This window comes from Capra hircus, chromosome 6 (genome assembly GCF_001704415.2).
Source record: "Capra hircus breed San Clemente chromosome 6, ASM170441v1, whole genome shotgun sequence".
Taxonomy (NCBI): domain Eukaryota; kingdom Metazoa; phylum Chordata; class Mammalia; order Artiodactyla; family Bovidae; genus Capra; species Capra hircus.
The window spans coordinates 102,135,017-102,152,920 of record NC_030813.1 but is presented as its reverse complement, the minus strand read 5'-3'; the positions used below and the strand labels follow the sequence as shown (position 1 = coordinate 102,152,920).

General features: G+C 40.2%; 1 protein-coding gene across 8 annotated transcripts in view; it reads right to left on the bottom strand.

The window, feature by feature from the left end:
* Positions 4,080-17,904, bottom strand: part of PTPN13 (protein tyrosine phosphatase, non-receptor type 13) — a 219,810-nt gene continuing 205,985 nt past the window's right edge. For all 8 annotated transcript variants that reach the window (XM_018049692.1, XM_018049694.1, XM_018049696.1 and 5 more), the window contains 7 exons: positions 15,936-16,039; positions 14,260-14,408; positions 13,531-13,621; positions 9,970-10,307; positions 7,849-8,064; positions 6,833-6,895; positions 4,080-4,736 (listed from right to left, as the gene is read on the bottom strand). In XM_018049692.1, the coding sequence (XP_017905181.1) occupies positions 4,641-4,736; positions 6,833-6,895; positions 7,849-8,064; positions 9,970-10,307; positions 13,531-13,621; positions 14,260-14,408; positions 15,936-16,039 (1,057 nt within the window). In that variant the 3' untranslated portion in view covers positions 4,080-4,640. The remainder of the gene's footprint in view (positions 4,737-6,832; positions 6,896-7,848; positions 8,065-9,969; positions 10,308-13,530; positions 13,622-14,259; positions 14,409-15,935; positions 16,040-17,904) is intronic.

Here is a 17,904-nt window from a genome sequence, read left to right as displayed (position 1 = left end):
GGGATGATTTGGGAGAATGGCATTGAAACATGTATATTATCATGTAAGAAACGAATCGCTAGTCTAGGTTTGATACAGGATACAGGATGCTTGGGGCTGGTGCACTGGGATGACCCAGAGAGATGATATGGGGAGGGAGGTGGGAGGGGGGTTCAGGGTTAGGAACTCATGTACACCTGTGGTGGATTCATGTCAATGTATGGCAAAACCAATACAGTATGGTAAAGTAAAAAAATAAAATTAAATTAAAAAAATAAAAATAAAAACTAAGATCATGGCAGCCGGTCCCATCACTTCATGGCAAAGAGAAAGGGAGAAAAAATGGTAACAGATCTTATTTTCTTGCTGCTGCTGCTGCTGAGTCGCTTGAGTCATGTCCAGCTCTGTGCGACCCCATAGACGGCAGCCCACCAGGCTCCCCCGTCTCTGGGATTCTCCAGGCAAGAACACTGAAAAAGTGGAAGTGGGTTGCCATTTCCTTCTCCAGTGCATCAAAGAGAAAAGTGAAAGTGAAGTTGCTCAGTCGTGTCTGACTCTTAGCGACCCCATGGGCTGCAGCCTACCAGGGTCCTCTGTCCATGGGATTTTCCAGGCAAGAGTACTGGAGTGGGGTGCCATTTTTCTTGGGCTCCAAAATTACTGCAGACAGGACTGCAGCCATGAAATTAAAAGACGCTTGCTCCTTGGAAGAAAAGCTATGACAAACCTAGACAGCATATTAAAAAGCAGAGACATAACTTTGCTGACAAAGGTCCGTCTAGTCAAAGCTATGGTTTTTCCAGTGGTCATGTATGGATGTGAGTTGGACCATAAAGAAGGGTGAGTGCCAGAGAATTGATGCTTTCAAATTGTGGTGCTGGAGATGATGCTTCAGAGTCCCTTGGACTGCAAGGAAATCAAACCAGACAATCCTAAAGTAGGTCAACCCTAAAGTAGGTCAACCCTGAATATTCATTGGAAGGACTGACGCTGAAGCTGAAGCTTCAACACTTTGGCCACCTGATGTGAACAGTTGACTCTCTGGAAAAGACCCTGATGCTGGGGAAGACTGAAAGCAAAAGGGGAAAGGGAGGTAGAGGATGAAATGGTTAGATAGCATCACCAACTCAATGGACATGAACCTGAGCAAACTCTGGGAGATAGTGAAGGATAGGGAAGCTGGATAGGCATGCTGCACTTCATGGGATCACAGAGTCAGACACAGCTTAGTGACTGAACAACAATAACAACAAAGATGACCTGAAATCATAAAGCTTCTAGAAGAAAACATTGGTGGTATGTTTTGTGACACTGGTCTTAGCAATGTTTGGGATATGTGTCCTCAGGCAAGGGGAACAAAACCAAAAATCCACAAATGGGACTACATCTGACATTATCACACTAGAATCAAGCCCGCAACTGTCTACTTCTGAACTTGTTTTCTTAAAGAAAGAAATCTCTAAATTGTGTAAGCCTGTTGATTTAGTTTTTGGCTGGTTGCAGTCAAGTGCAACTCCAAAGTGATATATTAAAATTTAAATTGACTTTAAAATATTATGCAGGTCAATGCATAATTTGTTACATTTATCTCAACCATAACAAAGTACCTTGAATTATTTAAAATGGGAACACATTCTTTCACTATCAAGATATCTGGCTGAAGGGCAGCTTTTGTGAGTTGTTAATTTCTTGGATGTATCACATTGCATTTAGATAACTAGACATTTTAAAACCAAGAGATCTAACAGGCGATCTGGAACCACAGATATGAACATCTGACCTTTTCTCAATAACCATTTCTCTCCTTTTTATCATGATACAGAAATATTTCTAATACATATACCAAATTAGGGACAGAAGTGATACATCCAATCTTACAGTGCTCAGGACCATACTAAGATATATTTTTTAGAATAGGCAACTTCAGTTCAGTTGTATAGATAGATTCCATCACTACTTATGCTTCTCCTTCTTTTGTGTAGAGTTGTCTTGTCGCTGGGATCAGCTGCTCAGCCAACTCACTTCCCAGCTTCTTTGTGCTCAGGGACACTGACCAGTTCTTGCTGATAGAATGAGTGGCAGTAATGTGCTTTGCTTCCAGGCTGCCGAGCTTGAAAGATCCCCCATAGGCGTCCCTCCATAGTCTTTCCCCCTTTTCTGGCTGGGGGTATGGAGATGATTCTCACGATGACCTTGGAAACTCTGTGTTGATTATAGAAACTCCATCGGCCTGGGCTCCTACCAACTGGAGGGAGGAGAGGTAGCCTGCCGAGCTCTTCACCTATCCAGAACTCTTAGAGAAACTTCTGTTGTGTTTGAGCCATTCTGTATGGCTGTGCGTGTTCTAGTACTTAGCCGTCTAACGTGCACTAGGAGCCGAGTTGTATTTATTCATTTGTTTGCTGAGTGCCTCCGTGTGCCACCCTAGCTCTGTGGCCTTGGCGTGCTTTCTAACCAGTGCGGCCCTAGCCAAAGGTTCCCCGCACTCTGGTAGTGGAGCCACGTTCCAGATGAGGGCAGTAACATGTTTACTATGATGAAGTTTCCATTCAGGGTTCATAAAGCGAAACTCACATTTTCTTCCTCCAGTTTGCATTTCTTAGCTACGTTCTTTCCAGAAAAAGCATCCTTCTCCAGCTTTCCCCCACCCATCTCTGTGGACTTCGGATGGGAGCTAATCACCTCCAGCTGTTCTGGCTCCCGGAGCCCCGCCGGCCTCATTTCCTGTGCTTATGACAGGAAAACAAGGTCTCAGGATTCCAGCCCACTCAGGAGTTTCCAAATAGCTTTTAAAGCAACAGAAGCCCCCCCCCCCGCCCCCCGCCCCCCGCCACCCCGCCCCTCAACTCCAAATCCTTTGCTATAACCCAGTCTGTAGAAACTGCTCTGATGGCAGTGGGAATGATGGTGATGAAGTATGCTTCTCTTGCTAGATTCAGAGCTACTTCTGAAAAGCAAAGGTGAACTGAAAGTGTTCACTTTCAGGACTCTGCGTGACCCCATGGACTGTAGCTCACCAGGCTCCACTGTCCATGGGATTCACCAGGGAAGAATACTGGAATGGGTTGCACTCCCTTCTCCAAGGGATCTTCCTGACTCAGGGCTCGAACCTGGATTTCCTGCATTGCAGGCAGATTCTTTACCATCTGAGTCACCAGGGTAGTCCTGCCACTTCTGAGGTAGGACTCAAACCTGCTGCCTGGTGAGGAGTCAGCCACTTCCCTGTGGACTTTTGTGCATTTCCTGATGTTGTCTTCTGCCTTTAAATAGCCTCAGCTCTTCAGGAGTAGTTCTCAGGAGATCTTGGGTAAGATCAGACATTCCAGTTAATTAGCTCAGAATCGGTCAATCCTATGAGGAGGAACCAAGCAGTTTCCAGGGTCTTGGGATGGCATCACTCATGGCAGAGTGGAGGAATGCTGTCAGAACTGGGAGTTAGTGAAACACGTTTGGTACTGAGAATCGAAGTGGGTTCTTCAAAGCCCATCTCTTTCCTTTGTGGGGCATGCTAAGTTGCTTCAGTTGTGTCTGACTTTTGGTGACGCTATGGACTGTAGCCTGCCAGGCTTCTCTGTCCATGAGATTCTTCAGGCAAGAATACTGGAGTGGGTTGCTATGCTTTCCCTCCAGGGGGATCTTGCCAATTCAGGTATCAAACCCGAGTCTCTCACGTCTCCTACACTGGCAGGCAGGTTCTTTTCCACTAGCACCGCCTGGGAAGCTGTTTCCTTCAGGCAGAATCAATATCAACCTCCCAGGAAGCGTAATACTGTTTTCTTTCATTACGCCTTGTCAGCAAGATATTCTGAGTTTTGCAACAACTAGGACTTGAAAATTCTGATTCAGGTATCAGTTAGGCTTATGGGGTGGAGGCAGGAAGGGAGAATGAATTTCTTAGCCACAGTTAGTCAGTACCTGACCCTCACGTCAGAGTCTGCATATCTCCAGGGGTTCCAACAATACTCCCAGTCTCTGAGGTTGGCATGACTGGGATCAAATGGGAAGATGGGAAGTTGGAGTCTAGAAGTTCCTGCCTTCACATGGTCCTAGATGTTGTTAAAAAACAGTACACTGAAAATGTTAAACTTGTCTGCACACACTTTTGGTTTGTTCATTTTAAGGTGTATTTTTATTTACAAAGTGAGCGGGTGTATAACATGATGCAGTTACAAACATATTTGGTATCTCTATTTTCATGGAAAAGTATATAAATATATTACAGGAAGCTCTAGATAGTAAACATTAGAAATTGATATAATGAACGTTTGCTACCTTTTTTTTTCTATGCCAATATTACTGTCATTTAAAGCTTAAATACTGGCTTCAAGTATCCCCTATAAAATAGCTCTAGTTTTTAAAAAAATACTGGAAAATAATTTTGCTATAAACAAGATTGGTGCATGAAAAATAGACTCGATATGTCTATAATCAAATGCTGCCTTATTCATCCCTAAGATCTGCATTATTCAGTTAGTGTTAAAAGACCTCTGATACTTATCACAGACTGAAGCAGCTGTAAAAATACAGCATGTCACTGTTATTTACTGTTATTAAGAACGCCCCTCTAAGGTAGAGGAGAATAAGCATGGACTTGCTGTCCTGTGACCTTTAAGTAGAGAGCAAAGAAATGAACAGACATCCAGAAGGCTGTTCTTCTCATGTCATTTCGGAGGCTGGGGCTGCTCTTTTTGCTCTTCTTCAGCTTGAAGACGTGTCAGGACATAAAGGATGACTTGATAGCAGAAAATATATTGATCCTAGAGCAAAAAAAAAAAAAAAAGGAGACAGGGAGAGCAGACTTTAGCTGTATAGTGTGAATATATGATAAATAGCTTCACCACTGTTGGAAGCAATGTTTGAGTAATTTTGAAAATATGGAAAAGCTGTGTTATAAGGTTGAAAGTAAAAGCAGGATACAGAACTGTGCAGTATCATGAAAATGACAAGAAAGAGAAACCCGACTGACAAAATGTGGAAGGAAGAAGCCTTGGGGTGGGGGGGCGGGGTGAGTGCTAACTCGAGTTGTCTCTGATGGGAGGGCCACCTCTCTTTTTTGTGCTTTAGTGATACTCACAGTCCTCCGGTTTCTAACCCCGCACCCTCCTCCCCAAAGCACATCTTGTTCTAGCACAGCAGCTGGAGTGGTCCTTTAAGAGGGGAGTTAGCTCATGTCATTCCATACTGACAATCCTGTGATGGCCTCATCTCACTCAGGGGGAAGCCCCAAGCTCTGGCCCCATCACCTCCTCTCACACCTCCCCTTCTGCTCCCTCTGCCTCAGCCACACTGGTTGTGACTACTCTTGAACACAGAAGACAAACTCCCATCATGGGCCTCTTCGAAGGTGGTTCTGTCTGCCTGAAAGATTCTTTCTCCCAGACATCCGCATGACCACCTGCTTCACGTCCTTCACATCTTTGCTCAAGGGGTTACATCGTCAGTGGTACCACTCTATGTAAAATATCACCCAACCTGCCATGACTCATCCTCTACTCCACTCTTTTTCCTTCTAAAGCACTTACCACTTTCAAAGATCTTATAATGTGTATCATAACTGAGTACAGTTAATGGATTTATTATCTGCCTTGCTCATCACCATCCACTAGAAGATCTTTTATTCTGGCAGAAGATCTTTGTTATTCATGTTATTCACTGACATGCTCCAAGCGTCTAGAAGAGTACCTGGCATATAGTAGGCACTTAATAAATATCTGCTGAACAAGTGAACTTCATGGGTCTAAAAAACAATTTTTTTAATATGTTTTCTTTATCTAAAAAAAAAAAGACTGAATCAGCTTAATATTTAGGAGACTTAATTTGAATTTAAAAGGTATATGAAAGGAAAGGTGGCAAGTTTTAATTTTAAAAATAGTAGAAAGTGAAAGTGAAAGTGAAGTTGCTCAGTCGTGTCCGACTTTTTGCAACCACATGGACTGTAGCCTACCAGGCTTCTCTGTTCATGGGATTTTCCAGGCAATAGTCCTGGAGTGGCTTGCCACTTCCTTCTCCAGGGGATCTTCCCAACCCAGGGATCGAACCTGGGTCTCCCGCATTGTAGACAGACGCTTTACCGTCTGAGCCACCAGGGAAGTCCAAAAAAAAAATCACACATGGGGGACGGGGGTATTTTTTGGGAGGTAGAGAAATATAAGTTAACAGATATATGAACACAGCTTCCACATCAAACAAAAAAAAAAAAAGAGGAAAAAGAGCGAGAGGAAGAGAAGACCAGATGTATAGTGTGAATATATACTGATATATTCACCACTATTGGAAGTGATGTTTGAGCAACTTTGAAAATATGGAAAAATCGTGTTATAGGGTTGAATGTAAGACGCGGGATACAGAACTATGCAAAGTATTCCCCTCCCAATATAAACAAAAAGGACAGTTGAACTATGCAGAGTAGACAGACACTCTAAGTCATGTAGTCCCTGGGAAGGACCTATGTCTGCAGGTCAGTGGGTGACATAACCTATCTTTTGACTTGAGGTAAGAGAAATGAAAATGACCAAAGCAGAGGATAAATAAACTCTTTCCCAAGCTAAGAACTCCAGACTCCCTTTCTGCCTTCAAGTCAATGCTGCTGAATCCATTCCCTCTCAGGAAAATTCTGTAGCAAGAATATTACCTTCTCTCTCTTTTTTAGGTAGGAACTGAAATGCTACTAACTACATGCTATTTTGTCCCACCTCAAATTTTTGCCCCCAATGTGCCATCCTATTCTCTGTAATCTATTCATTGTTGGTATTGGATTTTCTTATTTTTTAAACTAAAAGGCAACATTGAAAAAAGACAGCCCTAGAAATGCTTTTACAAAAATCTTCATCAGAAGGTAAGAGCTGACACTCACCTCTGTCTGAACCATTCCGTGTCTCTGCAGTCTCATGCAGCGCACTAAATCGGAGATGTCGAACTGTCAAAGGAAACAGAGCCTGTATGTTACCTAAAAATGATAACTGACTGTGAACCCCAAAGGTTCACCAAGGAGTGGCTTATATAGATTTCTTCACCCCAATCTCCTTTCCCTTCTATCAGTCTTGAGAAACTCTTCTAGACAAAATAAGTTGGTGAACTGACTTTGCTATCATTTGATAATTCTGTTTATGATCTTTCTAAGAATTAGGAAGTTTATTCTATTAGAAAATCCCCAATGGGAATTCTCTTTTCTTTGGAACGACTAATTCTAGTGTCTCCATTAACTATTTTTCCTATATTTTGCTGCTCAGAATAAAATTCCTGATCTTTTTATATTCCCAATGGAGAAACAAACTATTTTGTTTTGTCCTACTTAAATTATCGTGAGAGTGTGAAGAGCAAGATAGTATGGTTCTTGGCAAATTCTTTAAGAGATGATGATTAGTTACATATTATGTATAGTAAGATAACATTTTAAGTATGATTTATACTAATTTAGGTTTTAAGTAAGATTATACTCTTATTAACTTTGCTTATTTAGTAGTAATTTGAAAAATCAGGAGTAATTGTTTATAGATAGACAATTCAGTATCAATTTGTATAATAAAGTATGTGTTTCCCACCTATAGGTAAAAAGAACAAAAACAAAATATTTTTTCATTTCAAAGATACACTTTCTTTGGCACTTCAATATTTCTGTCTCTAAAAGTGTGATAACAATGAATATCTTACACAAGTCTAAAGACTACATAGAGTGAAAATGCAATGCCACATAAGGGGCTTTAAATGGATGGTTAAAAAACCCCAGTAAAACAAATATAAGTTTGGAATATTATTTTCTTCTTGATTATGCCCTATGCGTTTTTGAAAGTTTACTAAAATGCAATTCTATGTAGTACATACAAACTAATAAATAAAAAATTCTGAGATCACAACACATCCTGTACTTACTTCAAGATCTTGACTGATTAATCCTAGAACCACATCTATGCATATCAGGGTCCCTGAACGTCCAATGCCCGCGCTGCAGTGTGTGATGATTGGGCCCGATCTGTGAACGTGTCTCATGTAGGAGATAAACGTCAACAAGTCATCTGGCTGGGAAGGTGTATCGTGGTCTGGCCAAGCAGTGAAATTCAGATGAGAAATATGTCGTACCTCTCCTGTCTGAAATTGTACAACAGAATAAGTAGATAATGTCATTTACATATAATTAATTCTTATTTTGTCCTTTAAAATTTTGCCTGGTCCGTTGGATTAGATCCAAATAAAAATGGAAGAGACAAAGAGACTCCATCAGACAACACATGGAGGACCTTTATAAAGGGGGTTACTAGATTGCTGTAATGGCAGAAACCCACACATTGTAAAGCAATTATCCTCCAATGAAAAATAAAAAAGGTTACCAGATCCATGCTTTAAATATTGGTAAAAACTACTTTTTGGAAACCCTAAAAGCAAATTACGTTTTGTTATGAATAACAACCTTTTTTGTTTTTAAATGACCCCTTTTCAACTTTACTCAGGTAAAAGCCATAGTCATTGCAGGGGCTTAAAAGCCCTACAGATGTGGTCCAGCTTCCTCTCACACCTAACCTCTTCCTCCTGGCCACTTTGCTCCAGCACAGGGCCCTCTCTGGTTCTTAAAAACACTAGGCACAGTCTAGTCTCAGGACCTTTGCACTTGCTCTTTCTGACTGAAATGCTTCCCTCCCCACAATGTTCCTGTGATGTCTTTCTCATAGCATCAACATCAGTATCTTCTCATTAGAAATTACTTTCCATGAAGTCAGCAATTTCCTTTGGTTGTATGGTTAACTTCTGAATCCCTAGATTCTATAACAAAGTCTAAGCTCTATAAACATGTGTTGTTTAATAAGTCATTTAAGAAATAGCGAACAATTGTGCTAGCATACTGGAGTGGAAGCCTGGCGTGCTGCAGTCCATGAAGTTGCAAAGAGCTGGACACGACTGAGAGACTGAACTGAACTGGAGTGGACAATGAGCGATTCCCTTCTCCAGGGGATCTGCCTGACCCAGGGATCAGACCTGGGTCTCCCACACTGCAGGCAGGTTCTTTACCATATGAGGCACCAGGGAAGCCCCCAAGTAATGCATAGGCTGGTGTAAATGAATACAGAGGTATAATCTTTGTAAAATCACAAATTAGAAATCATGAAGGAAATTCTCAGGCTCTGTATACATGCCACCAACAACACTGAGTCAATAAGCTTTGTTTCTATGAAAATATAATTATTCTTCAACAGAGTTAAAACTCCAATAGGAAACACATTACTCAAACCAAGTTAGCATTACTGGGTGGACGAAGGAAAAAATGTGAGCGTGTATGGAGGTGGAGAAACAGTAGAAGCTTAACCTCAGGTATAACCACTTATCTAATTTAAGATAATTTGTTCAGTGCTTAGGTGGAGCAATCGGAATTACCTGATTAACAAACATTTATGCTACAATTGTCCTTATATTAAAATATGTTGTCTTTGTAGGCGATTATTTTCTACGTGGAGATTTTTTTAAAAAAGTTTTATTGAGCCTACTTAGAGGTTTGACCTTTAAAAAAAAAAGTTTCTAGCACATAGTTTTTGAGCTGTTCTGTGGTATCACACCAAGCAAAGGATGATGGTTGATTCTGTAAAAGTCTCGCGTTTCCATTTTCATTTTAATACAGTATATACTACAGGAAGGGCTTCCCTGGTGGTTTAGTGGTAAAGAATCCACCTGCCAACGCAGGACATGCGAGTTTGATCCCTGGGTTAGGAAGATCCCCTGGAGAAGGAAATGGCAACCCTCTGCAGTATTCCTGCCTGGGAAATCCCATGGACAGAGGAGTCTGGCGGGCTACAGTCCAGCGGGTTGCAAAACAGTTGGACATGATTTAGTCACTAAACAACATACTAGAGGAAACTGGCAGAATTCATGACGAGGGTCACAGTAAAGTTTCTATTAGATTAAAAATAATGGGTGGAATTAGTTCCACTGAAATGGGACTCAAATCATTAGCTTTTGTTCAGAGAAAGACACTGATGTAATCATGGAAAGATTGAATCCACGCACCTGAATGTCTTCCAGGGTCATTGCCCTTACTACAAAGCCCTTCAGCTGCTGCACTCTCACAAGAGCCAGTCGAAGTCTGTTGCTGACCATGGTCGATTTGCCTAGGACGTTAGGCCAGTAGCGCTGGCATTTGATTTTTTCCCCTTCTACTTCTTGGGTCATCATGGCTATCACTGTGGAGTTTTGTTCCCAAATCATCTGCCAGAAATCTCCAACAGTTGTGGGGAGAGGTCCTTGGCAGGCGATGTAGACAAACTCTTCTCTCCCCACTGGTATCTTGATGAAGCTGGCGTTGATATATCCACCTTCATCTCCAAGAGGCACTCTGGTAGCATCATCTGTGAATTTCCCATCACAATACACAGTCATCCATATCATGCATTTTTAAACAAGAGCCTCATAGACCAGGTGAGTCAAAGATTGAGACTTTCCCCATAACCACAGATGAAATCACAAACATTTTAATAAAGGCATGTTTTCAAGGTGTAGTACAATGAAATCATTTTATACATTTCCCTCATGTTGCAAGTATATTTAAGGTGTAACTCAGTGAGTTTCCCCCCAAGTTGGAAAACTACTAAAGTACTTATTACAAATATGATTGGCACAATTAATGCTTATCTAATTATATTCTTTTACGTAAGCAGCCAAAATAATAAACTAATGCAATAAATAAAAAGGTAGGTTGCTTCATTCTCCAAGCACTGTAATTTCATATAGTCAAAATATAAATTTTCAAAGCAGGCTCCCCAGTGAAAAGTGTATATAAGCCATTTTTTGCCGGGAGCCAGTGTGAGGAATCCCGCCCGTGACAAGGTCATGAGGAAGGAAGCTGACATACGCAAGGCGTGCTCAGACTTCAGGGGCCCCTCTGGAAATTCCTAAGCATGTACCCCAACAAAAATCTGCCGGCTTTTGTGCTCTGCTTTTCCACTCTTCTGACATTTTCTGGAAAAAGTCAATTCAGGGCTTTAGTCTTCTGCATTTGAAAGAGTGTTTCAATCCAAATACCCCTCTGATGGCTTTCTAGCCTGCCTGCAGGACTCGTACAACTGCGAGTGTGATTGTTTGAGGCCTCCTGACCGCAGGAGGCACAGGAAGCTTAAAACATCCTAGGAACGTAGGGGCTTCCGGAGAGTCAAAATCTTTAGAATAGGACTGATTAAAAGTTTCATTTGTTGAGTCAATGCTTGCTGCTGAATTTTCATATCCTTTATTTTTAGATATAGTTGGTATATAGGAAAACAAGTAGTAGACCTGGTATTAGCAACATTAGATCTTTGAGTTAAGTACCTTCTTTGTTATATCCCACTGCACCTTTGTTCTATAGAGATGTAACTTTAATGCTTTAAGGAGATGCAGATTAAAGAAAAACACTTCAGGGGAAACAAAATTAACATTCATTAAGGAAGAGAGCCAAAAAGTGTTAACAAGCCTCTTGGCCAGAAGATAATGTAAATCACCTGAGACCTTTTGTATACAAAATGATATACGGAAAGAATCTGGGTTGCAAACGCTACATAATTTTGTGTTACCCATTGATCTCCATGTTTTATCAAAAGTATAAAAGGCCTTCTGAACAATAAAGGATCGGACCAGCTTCTTGGACCAGTTGCTCGAACTAGTCTCTCGGCCTGGTTTCTTGGGACTCTGGCTCCCCCCGTGTCTTTCTCTCTCTTTCTTCTTCTCTCCCTTTCCCTCTCTCTGCTCTTTACTTTAACTTCAGGCTGAATCTCCACCTGGGGCGCGGAGGCTCGCCAGGTCTACTTACTTGCCCTGGCTGTTAAGACTCGCACGAAAGGGAGCTTAAGGCGAGGCACCCTTAGATATTCAAGCGGGTGCCGGTGGCCCAACGTGGATGGTGCAAATTCCTTGTCTGGAATTTTATTGGCCTCCAGTGTAAACCAAGCTATTCAGCCCTCTTCCTCCACTTAATCTTCTTACTACACTATAGTTTCTTAATCTAATCTTATATTAATAAATAAACAAGTCTTTCCACGCCAACGCCATCCACCCTTCGAATTCCCTGGATCCACCGGGGCTGGACCCCGGCAATTTTTCTTTTTCAAATTTATTTTTTATTGAAGGATAATTGCTTTACAGAATTTTGCTGTTTTCTGTCGAACCTCAACCTGAATCAGCCATAGGTATACATATATCCCCTCCCCCCGAACCTCCCTCCCATCTCCTGCCCCATCCCACCCTTCTAGGTTGATACAGTATAATAGGTTCTAGGTTCATCCACCTCATTAGAACTGACTCAAATGCATTCCTTTTTATGGCTGAGTAATATTCCATTAAAAACCCACAGAACGCTTCACGAACTTGCATGTCATCCTTGCGCAGGGGCCATGCTAATCTTCTCTGTATTGTTCCAATTTTAGTATACGTGCTGCCAAAGTGAGCACTATATAAGCCATCTTAGCCAAGAGAATTAATTTGTATGTACTTATACATTGCAAGTAATTTCTATTTTAAATATTCACGAATTTAACGGGTTATTTCTGTGATTGCCAAATTATAACATAGTAATAGATTTCAAAATCCTCTGTCAATTGCCCTGCTATTACTTGACTTCTGTTTCTTGTTCCACAGAAGCAAATCCACTCAGTAATTCTTGATTTATCCCATTGTGCTTTGAGATACTACTCCGGCCATTTTTTTATTTGCCTGAAATAATCATCATGTACTTTATGGCAAACCAGGCTCTATTCCATTTTTATTTATTCCATTGAAAAAATCTTGTCTAAGACTCAATTCGTTTTTAAAAAGTTTTTCTTGAAATGCATTTGATTTATGTGAAATTCAACTCTTAAAGGAGGTTTTTCTAAATGAATTTTGTATCTTCTACCCTGATTGAAAAAATTCAATTGTGTCATTTTTATTGCATGTTTGTCATTATTGGTTCTATTATTTATCTTTGAAGTTATGACTTCCTGGCAAAGATAAGGTCAATGTGTCATGTGATACAATTCAATATGCCAATATATGTATATATGACTCATGATTATTATAAGAAGTTGCTAGATGTTAGTATTTTAGTTATATACACATATTCATATATATTTTTAAAAAGTCACATGTTGATTGGTGAAATGGGGTGGGTAAAAATAGGATCACCAGGTTTTCCATGTGGCATCTGAAACAATTCAAAGGACAATGCAACTTGGTAATCCCAGAATGGCCACGTGCACATCCACAACTGTTGTGGACCACAGACATTTCTCTGTGCTTAAAATGCAGAATATATAGATCTGACTATGACACACAAACTAAGAAATTGCTTATCCAGAAGCCATTTAATATTTTTAGAAAGACCTTAAAAATTCACGAATGTCTGAAGATACATTTAAGATTCCCCTAATCAATTTTCAGAATACAAAGAAACTTTTAAAAGAGTTTACACTATATATATAAATTTATTTGTTACTGATGTAAATCTCTGGATGAATGTCTCTGTGTGTGTGCACACTTACGTGAGTGACAAACTAGCACGTAAGTTTTAAACTGGTTTAAATTATATTAAACATACATTTGATTTGAAACCAAACTGGAACTTACAGGGCAGTATATTTTTATATCGGTTCTTCCTTCTGTTTTCCTTCGTCTGTCCAATTAGACATTGATCCAAAGGTTTTAATTCTTGAAGATTCTGTTAAGCAAAAATAGAAATAAAATTAAATTTGTTGAGATAAGCAGTAATTCATTGTAATGATTGCAAATGCTTAAAATGTACAGGCAGCAAAACTGACTATTGATTAGGGCAAACTTTGTTTAGAAATAGTTATGTCCTGTTAATACAAATCAGCCTAAAATCCCAATACTAAATCAAGAAACTGTTGGAAATGATGCATCACAACTATGGTATATTAACTATGAAGTTTAGTGGATGGTTAGAATTGATACTTGGCTTTTTAAAAAAATGTCTTCATCTTAACATAAGAGGATATTCTTCAAGGAGATTTATCAAGCTCCAGAATGTCTAAAGAGATTCCTTTATTATGTTAGGACTCTAATCAGAAAAATTAATTTACTGCTAGAAGTTAATGGCAACCCACTCTAGTATTCTCGCCTGGAAAATCCCATGGACAGAGGAGCCTGGCAGGGTTACAGCTCATGGGGTTGCAAAGAGTCAGACATGACTGAGTGACTGAGCATGCTAGAAATGACAAGATGGCGCTTTTATAGTTGGAGGTTGTAAAGAAGTAGACATTTTCAAATTTTTCAAAATTTATCTTAACCTTGCACAACACTTCGTCTGAGAAAGAACCACTGTCAGAAGCTCCTTACCTCCAGTTCCTTAGATGGGATTCCTTGATCGAGTAAACCCCGCAACATTCGAATGACTGACTTCAGCTTGGTACCAGTGTATTTCCCAGAGGGAAGCACTTTGACGATGGGGAGTGTGGTAAGTTCCTCATTTGTCAGAAAGGGATGCTCTAAAAAGAAGACACCAGTTAATTAAAAAAAATTCCCCCATAACTGATTTAGCCAATAAGAGAACCAATTTGAGCTTATCCTCACCTCATCTGGTTTTTACAAAAGTTGAGAGTATTGAAATTAATAAGGCAATAGAATTAACAAGTAGGCAGATATCTACAGTTAACAAAGGGAAATCCTGGCCATAGCAAGATCCTTGTACCCAACTTTTAAGGGAACTCCTTGCTGAATGTTCAGCATTCTTAAGGGCTCTTAACTCTCAATTACTTAAAAGTTTCTAAAGGAGTTTAAGTTGTTTCTGTTTCTCTGGATTCAAATGGGACTGTTTACTTGATAAAAATGTATTTAGTCCTGTTTTTTGCATTTAAATTGGCTTCCAAGCACATGGAGGAAAAATGAAGAAGGGATGCTCCAGAAACTCCTTATCAGGGAACACTGCCCTGGAAACACTGATTTCTCCTCTCTCCACCCACTGGTACTCAGTGCCACTATCTCTGGCATTTTATAGTTTTCTCCATGCAAATGAAATCCTTCGGGTCTTTAGAAGTTTATCAAACAAGTGGTATCAGTGTCTAAGGAAGTGGTATGTGTCTAATTTAGTATCTGCACTGTCTATGGAAACTGCTGATAACAGAAGACAACTGTTATCCGGGAAAACATGTAGGAGAGACTTCTTGCTATAGTCTGCACAAGTGCAGCTTTAATTACATCAATCAGCTGATAGGAGGATTTTGATGATGCAGCTACTATGCAAGCAACAGTAATTCCAGGCACTGCAGGGGGATACTCAAGAAGCTTAACGTCTGTCTGGAGTGAAGGCTAGTTGTGAATACAAAATTCAATCATACGAAATAACTGCAAACTTTTACAGGACTGAGGGTGAAAGCAACAGGAGCTCAGAGGCTGGAGGGATGAACCTGGGCTACAGGATTTGAGCATCTCCTTTGATACTAACAATCTACCTAAATCAAAACAAGTATTAATTCAACTTCTTTAGTTTCTTTCAACAATGACTGCAAATTACAAAACCACGCTATTTCATTGTATTAGTATAACATTTCCTTACATGAGAAAAGAGAAGTTTAACACTAGACGGAACTTTATTGCTCTGTTAGCTCAGATTAAAACAAAGAGGCAGTAATTGTGAGGGCAGACCAATTGATTTTTGCTCTTAAACATTTTCCTGTCTTTGAGCTGTTCTTCCTACTTTGCTATAAATAAAACGTGCTCCTTGACTTCTTATTCCAAGATGGCAAAATTTTGATTTTGTGTTTCTGTGTGTCTATACATCTATTTACACGTTTTATTCCAAGCCACTGACTATTTTATTCTAACAACTGTGCAAAAAATCTGGTCATATAAATGAATGTTGATGTCTGTGTATGTGATTTAACTTTATGTATAGAACCTAATAATGTAGACCTACGGTGAAATAACATATCTAAAATATCCTGAAAACTGTAATTCTCAAACACTTATTTTTTTATCTATTGTTTTTGATTAAAAGTTGCTAATAAATTTCTTGCCTTTATTGGAATCTTCATGGTCTGTTGTTTCTATTGGCAATTCATCACTTCCCCATGTTATTTCATCATCCTCATTCTTCTTTTCTTCTGACTTTTGAATTAAGCTATGATAACAAAACACATTTATAATATTTTCTTCTGTTCTCTCACCAAAATAAATTTAAATACTATGTCCTTGAACCACACATCTCCACAATTATTACTGTATTTAGTAATTTTAATAATAAAATAATTATTTTTAATCTATTTAAAAATACATTATATGATTTAAAAAAATCCTCAAATCCATAATTGCTAAAATTTATAGGTAGATATAATTACACTGAGGTACAGATTTTTTTTTTTCTTCAGCTAAGATGGCAAAAGAGATGATTTACTGTACACACATTACATTCAGCCACAACTGAGAAGAGAATTAGTCCATAAAATCAGAGGTCCAGGGTAAAGGACCAAAAGGGACCATTTTGATAGGAACAAGGTGGGTCTTTCAAAAGCGGTCAAGGCAATCAGAATGGCCATAGGTGTTCCAGATCCATTGAGACAAGTTCTAGATAGTAGGCAGGCAGTCCAGCAATTTGTACCGGCGTCCCTGGCCTCTGCTTCCCTTGTTTCTGCTTCTGTGGCTTCCGTGGGTGTACAAGCTTACTTGGACCTCTGCCTCATCTTTCTTCTTTTGTGGTTCAGCCTGCCCGTTTGCTTCTTCCTTCACTTCACTCTCATGGCACAGAGGTTTCTCAAAAGACGGCACTATGACTGAGAGCCAGATTGCTTAACATAGCTTACATTGTGTGCTTAAATAAACCCCAAGTCTTTGGTTGGAGGAGTCCTCTTGGGGATGGGAAGGTGATGGTTTGTTTCCACTCTTCGTTGTGGGCCAGTGATTACAATTATGTAAATAAAATGATTCTTTAATTACAGAAGTCCCAATTGATGGACAATCTTTTGCTACAAAAGGAGGCTAAGAGGACACTCCTGTATTTGCTGCTGTTTAGTTGCTAAGTCCTGTCCAACTCTTTTGCAACCCCCACGGACTGTCGCCCGCCAGGCTCCTCTGCCCATGGGATTTCCCAGGCAAGAATACTGGAGTGGGTTGCCATTTCCTCCTCCAGGGGAATCTTTCCAGCTGAAGGATCAAACTTCCATCTCCTTCTTGGAAGGCGGATTCTTTACCACTGAGCCACCAGGGAAGTCTTCAGTATAAAGATACTGTGTGTGTGTGTGTGTGTATGCACGCACGTGCTCAGTCACATCTGACTCTCTGTGATAGCCCACTAGGGCTACAGTCCTGTATTTGGGTATTCACTTAATGTAATAAAATTCAGCACAAGTTCTCATTATTCTAGGGATACATAGCAGAAGCCATCTCCTTGGCAAAATAGGTGGCTAGAAAAAGAAGCTACGTAGAAGAGAACAGTGTTTAGTGATAAGATGAGATGACAAAGGATGACAAAAGGCCAGAGTACATTTTTCACTTTCTGATGCTCAGGGGAACAAAGCAGAGTACCTTGTCTGATGGCACTGTATACACCATTAAAGCAGGACATGTACTAATGCTCCAGAAACATCATAACAGGACAGCAACTATGCTGCTTTTATAGTGGACACTCTCCTCTGCTCCGACTAATTGTACATCACAATTAACATGTAATTTGCAAGCTCTGCATCCATGAGGTCTCTCTGATCTTCCAGTAAGTTCATGTTGTCTGGAAGGATATGTTTTGCAGCTCCTCCCACCAGGATCGTCCCTTCTTTCTCATTCTTTTGAACAGTTGCTTAGTATTTCATTGTATGCTGCTGCTGCTGCTGCTAAGTCGCTTCAGTCGTGTCCGACCCTGTGTGACCCCATAGACGGCAGCCCACCAGGCTCCCCTGTCCCTGGGATTCTCCAGGCAAGAACACTGGAATGGGTTGCCATTTCCTTCTCCAGTGCATGAAAGGGAAAAGTGAAAGCGAAGTCCCTCAGTCGTGA